This window comes from Fusarium musae, chromosome 3 (genome assembly GCF_019915245.1).
Source record: "Fusarium musae strain F31 chromosome 3, whole genome shotgun sequence".
In the NCBI taxonomy this organism is placed as follows: Eukaryota; Fungi; Ascomycota; class Sordariomycetes; order Hypocreales; family Nectriaceae; genus Fusarium; species Fusarium musae.
The window spans coordinates 1,553,027-1,558,222 of record NC_058389.1 but is presented as its reverse complement, the minus strand read 5'-3'; the positions used below and the strand labels follow the sequence as shown (position 1 = coordinate 1,558,222).

Sequence of the window (5,196 nt, the reverse complement as noted above, 5' to 3'; positions counted from 1 at the left end):
GGGTCTCCATGAACGGAACTTCCCGTCATGTACTCTGTCTCTTCTCAAATCAGTCCATCGCCTAAAGGATCGTCGGGACGTCATACCCTTAACCCAGCTTTGCTGACTCGGGATCTGTCGAAGAAGAGCCTCCGGTTCTTGTCCTTGGATGCACGACTGGCTGGCGTGGTGATTCGTTCTTGAGCGAGTGAGTGTCAAGGACTGGTCCTGTCAACTTCATGGATTGACCAAATGGGGACATTGCATTAGGCTCTTCTGAGCTCTCTCGTTTGAGAATAGTCACTTCCAACTGGTCCAGTTGTTGCCCTTGCTGCCAATCCCCAAATGCTCAAACTCGGGCCGTTGAGCTTACCATAGCATCACTAGCGGGCGTGCAGCATGCTGTGATCTCGTTTGCCGCAGGATCAGGATCAGTTCAGGGGGTGACCCAGAGAAACGTTTGGGGGATACCATTCGTCTTCCACGTCATCTCCCATACCGAGAAACCTCACTGCGTTGCTGTCAAGAGTAAACAGGTTCGATTGCAACCTCATATACGCCAGTTTCAGCCCATGGCTATTTGTATTTATGTCGTTCAAACCCCATGTCTCCTTTCAACTACCTCTAGTAAAGATGTACAAGGACTATCACGCGAGTCTTGCAAAAGACCAAAATCCTTCTAGTGAAATGTCGTTCAAAGGATCTGCAAGCAATCTTGAGGATTCGCCGAGAACATGTCCTCCTTCTCAAGTAGGACATCGCAAAATTAATGCTGTGGGTTGCGAGAAGAGTCATGCGCCTGTTGCAATCAAGTCGAGTTCGACGGCTAAATAGGATTACGGCCCGTTGTGTCGTAGGGAGGAAAGATCGCGTGGAGATGGTTGTCCGACTACCTGATCTTGATGCCAACCATCTCACAAGATGTGCAATTGATCACCCACACGCGAAAAGGCGATGTTTCCACTGTGGTTTGGGATGATCTCCGGATGCACCACTGTGGCGGAGACACGTTAACTCTGCCAGGCTCAACAGGGCAACTCAAAAGGGCGGCAAGGGACGATCATGGGGGTAGAGCCACCCCGAAATTCAGTACATACTGTCACATTTCAGATACCTCCTTGCTGACACCAACAAGTCTTGGGGGTATAGCCAGTCGACAACACCGTTGCAGTCTTGTTGGACCGAATCTCGATGCTGGCATCCCAAATCCCAATGATGCGCACCCTCAGCAGCCACTCGATAGTCTCAACGCAACATCGATACCAGGGAGCTCTACGAGTTTTGTTGCTGAGCTATTTCTGTACGAAAACTGTTTCAAGCACCCCAGTTGCTAATAGTAAGCGCTTTGGAGGAACCCGTTGCTGGAGATCGCTTGCGACCGACATATAACCCTGTTCGATATTAGCTAAACCCACCAACAACCTAGGGCGGTGTTGTTTCACAAGACTGCGACCACAGTAGGTATTCGTACTTTTGACTACAATCTACCATCGTCCATGATACACAAAGTGAAAAACATGCACTATCAGACTCGGAATAAGTTGGTGTACGATCAGCGGATGTCGGTCCTGGCCCCCGATGTGTTTCATTGGAAACAGCTAAAACAGCTATAGCAACAGCCTTATCACTTCAGTTGCTGACGCCTCAATTCATCAAAGGGAGAACATCAGTTTGGCGCTTGCCACGGTCCGTTAACGGGATTCTTCCGGGACCGTTGAATGTGCCCCCTTGCTTATGACTGGGATTATTTCCATGTGGCTTACCACGCTGTTTGTGACTATCAGTCAAAACCTTTCCGCGAAAAACATGGTCTTGAGACAATGCAATCTTGACAAACGTGATGAAAACTGTTTGCCAGCCACCTCATGGCAGGGCGTGGCAAACATCTGTGGAGTGCAATCCAAAGACAACTCCAGTGGCATGTGGTGATGGAGAACGGAATGGTATTAAACGGATGCAACGTCTTGACACATGTTAGCGCCGACTGCTATTCATAGCTGTAGATCGTCACAGCCATGGCTTGAATGCATTCCGAAGATGTTTGCCTATGACTGGAGCCGAAGTCATATTCGATGCTGAGAGGAAACAAGTCATGCTTGGAGGGCGATTGGTACCCCGATGAGAAAATTTCGAATCTCCCATGTTCGAGTCTAAGCCTTGAATTAGGTTTACTTTTGTTGGCCATGTTGCTCCCTGTTCGTATGCGGTTGCTTGCCCCCATCGTACGACCGTTTCATATTGCTTTTTCTCGATGTATCTCTATGTGGTACATAACTAATTCCAGGGACGAAGAAAGACAAAGTCTGTCAGAGGTGGTAAGAAGAAAAACATTGACAATGAGAGGATCAGTGACGAGCTGCAGCAAATGGAACAGCACATTCCACAAAATAAGTGCCAGTACGGAGTTTACGGACAGGTCATTGTGGAGGATGTACAATATTGCTTTTTACCGGCCTCGGGAGTTGGTTGATATGATACATACATGACTTCTGCACAACCAACCGCACGCATTGACCTTCGTACATACACATACATAAACGTTTATGTGTGTGTTTGTTTCCGTCAATGGGTCGGGCCTTATGCCGGTGGCCGTGCCCTACCGATCGATAGTCCCAGCTCTTGTGTGTGGTTTGCTCCCTCGGCGTGCTGCATGTCTCAGATATCACATGGAGCTGTGAGGGAGAGAAAGGGCGGGGATAGCTTTAGCCGCCGTTGGCTAGTCGCCATTATTCCCCTTGAGACTACCAACGTAGATCCCGAATGACCTGTAAGTTTTGAAAAGTGCTATGATATAGCCCCCCCAGACGTTACAGCACATATACCAACCTACACTAATGCACCTTGTGTCTTATGCGAGGTTAAGGACAAGCAAATGAACACGAGTCGAGACTTTGGCCCAAGGCACTAAGAAGCCACCGAGTCAAGATTCAAGACGCAGCTGGCTGACCTCACTCTAAATCATCGATGCGTGTGGCCAGAGACAAACACTCTAATCAGTCAATATTTCACGTTCCTCTCAGGTTTCATATCGGGTCACTCATAACTGGCCAAGGTGGAGAAACACAAGCGCTGTATTGGGCGACCAGCTCGTCGACTTAGACAAGGTAGCTTGAAGTCTATCTCTGGAGTAACCTCTTGGTAATTACCGTCCCCAGCAATGCTAGTGAAACGTCCATCATCGATAGCCTCCGCCGTAGCTGGTAACTAACATGCTGCAACTTTAACCAGCTAACCACGCCCCGGGCTCTGGGCCATTTGATGTTGGAACATTAGATACATATCGTGGATCATCGGTTGTTGCATCGGCATTCCTGTTGTCGGCGCGTGGAGTGAGTTCACTCGCGTCTGCAGAAATCTGGTACATGCTCAGGGTCCTTGTCAGGGTATAGTAACTGGGACCGATTTCGATATCGCTGTCGCCTGACTGCGTAGATGCGACGGTGAGATCAGGGGTAGAATTATGACTTCGACTACAGGTTCGCAGGTCCATGTTTCTGTTTCTCTGTGTGGGCTCTAGAGTCACCGAAACTGATGCTGCTGAAGGCGAAGGAGACTGCGAAGGGGTTTGGTCCAGAATCTCAGAACGAAACGGAAACATTCCTAGGTCTCTGAACGGAACAGCAAAGGGATCGTTCCGACTTGGGGTGTAGGGAGAGGTGACTGATGTTCTAGGCGTCGGAACGCGATCGTACAATGAGCGTCCATGAGTTATAGGCTTTGTTGCTGAGGCTTCAATCATGTCCTCCTTTCGACAATGTCTCCGGGGGTGGGAGCCACATTTGCGACATTGCCTCTCAGCAAAGTCCAGAGGAATGCTCACAGCTGCGGCGCGGCGACGGTCCATCTCCGCCGCCAACTGTGTCTTCACCACTGGCCTAGCGAGGCGCCTGAAAGAGCGCCAGCCTGCAGGACTGTCCATTCTTCCCTTGACGCATGGCCAACAGAGACACAAGGCATACTCCTCGCCAAATAAGTGCTCATAGATCTGATATTTACTATTCCGGTGGGAGACCCTCACCTCTTGGTTATCAGGGGGGTCTGGGATCATGTATACAAGGCCACCAAAGTAATTGACACAAAACCGTTCATATTTCTGGGGCGCGAGCTTGTGTGTTCTCCAGACGAGATGGATGTCAAAATCGGTAAACCGAATATGATCTGGATATTCGAACCGCCAGTATCCGATCTCTTCTCTGAACGTCTCCAGAGTGAAGAACCTCCGGTAGCGCTGGATGGCGGGCCTCAACACCCGCTCATTGTCCTCACGGGACACGTATATGCGATGCCAAGAGAACTTGACATCTTGTTCTGCGAGGTCAAGTTGACGCTGGACGGCTTTATGGAAGTCGTAAAAGAATCTCTGTTGACCTCTTGGTGTCATAGCGATATGGTTCAGCCGCTTCTGAGAGAAAAGTCGGATCACTTCTTGAGTCATTTCATTGGGGCTGACGGAGAAGACATAATCAACAGACATGCTCATGAGGCTGCAGGTTTCTGCCTCATGGTACACACGGTTGATCCTGTCCATGCACTCCGGCGAAGGTTCGAACGATCCATGCCTATTGCCGTCAAGAGCTTTTAACTAAGAAGAGTTAATTGCTGAATTCTTGAGCACCAGAGGAGTTGGTAATACACACCAATTCGTCAGGGTTCCACCGAGAAAACAATAGTTGAGAATCCTCAATAAAATCACCCCATGCAACTGGGTCTTGCAAGAACGCATGCCATACGAGAAGAACATCCAGGGGAGGAATGTCTCTGTTCAGGTCAATGTGGCCATCATGCGACGCCTTGAACCAATCTAGGAGTCGGCGAACGCCCATATTGATGTAGCATGTCCATGCTGCGGCTGGATCGATCATATGCCTCACGGCCCAGATGTCAATCTTGGGCTTAATTGAAACGAAGTGCTCCAGCAAGTGACAATGTAAAACAACATCTTTCTCGTCGACTGAAGCGTGTATAACCTTTTGAGTGATGCCAAGCGAGTCCAAGTCGGAGAAAGGTGAAGTCGGTGGATCTGTACCAAAAAGGAGTCGAAGTGTGCTTCCACAGACGTTAACGCCCAATGCAGGGAGAATGGTTTGCTAGACGTACTTGATAGCCAGCTTCATCATGGGCTCGAGGAATAGTACCCGAAGATTCCGTATGTCTCAAAGAATAGGTACACTGTGGGTTGAAGCGAAGGACTCAATGCCAAGCGCGAAGAGCTTCATG

At 49.3% G+C, this 5,196-nt stretch overlaps 1 protein-coding gene across 1 annotated transcript; it reads right to left on the bottom strand.

Moving 5' to 3' along the window:
- Positions 1-3,199: 3,199 nt before the first annotated feature.
- Positions 3,200-4,802, bottom strand: J7337_003955 (uncharacterized protein; the record flags this gene model as incomplete). Its single annotated transcript, XM_044821661.1, has 2 exons — positions 3,200-4,561; positions 4,617-4,802. The coding sequence occupies 2 exons, from the start codon at positions 4,800-4,802 to the stop codon at positions 3,200-3,202; spliced, it is 1,548 nt and encodes a 515-aa protein (XP_044682994.1).
- Positions 4,803-5,196: the final 394 nt, after the last annotated feature.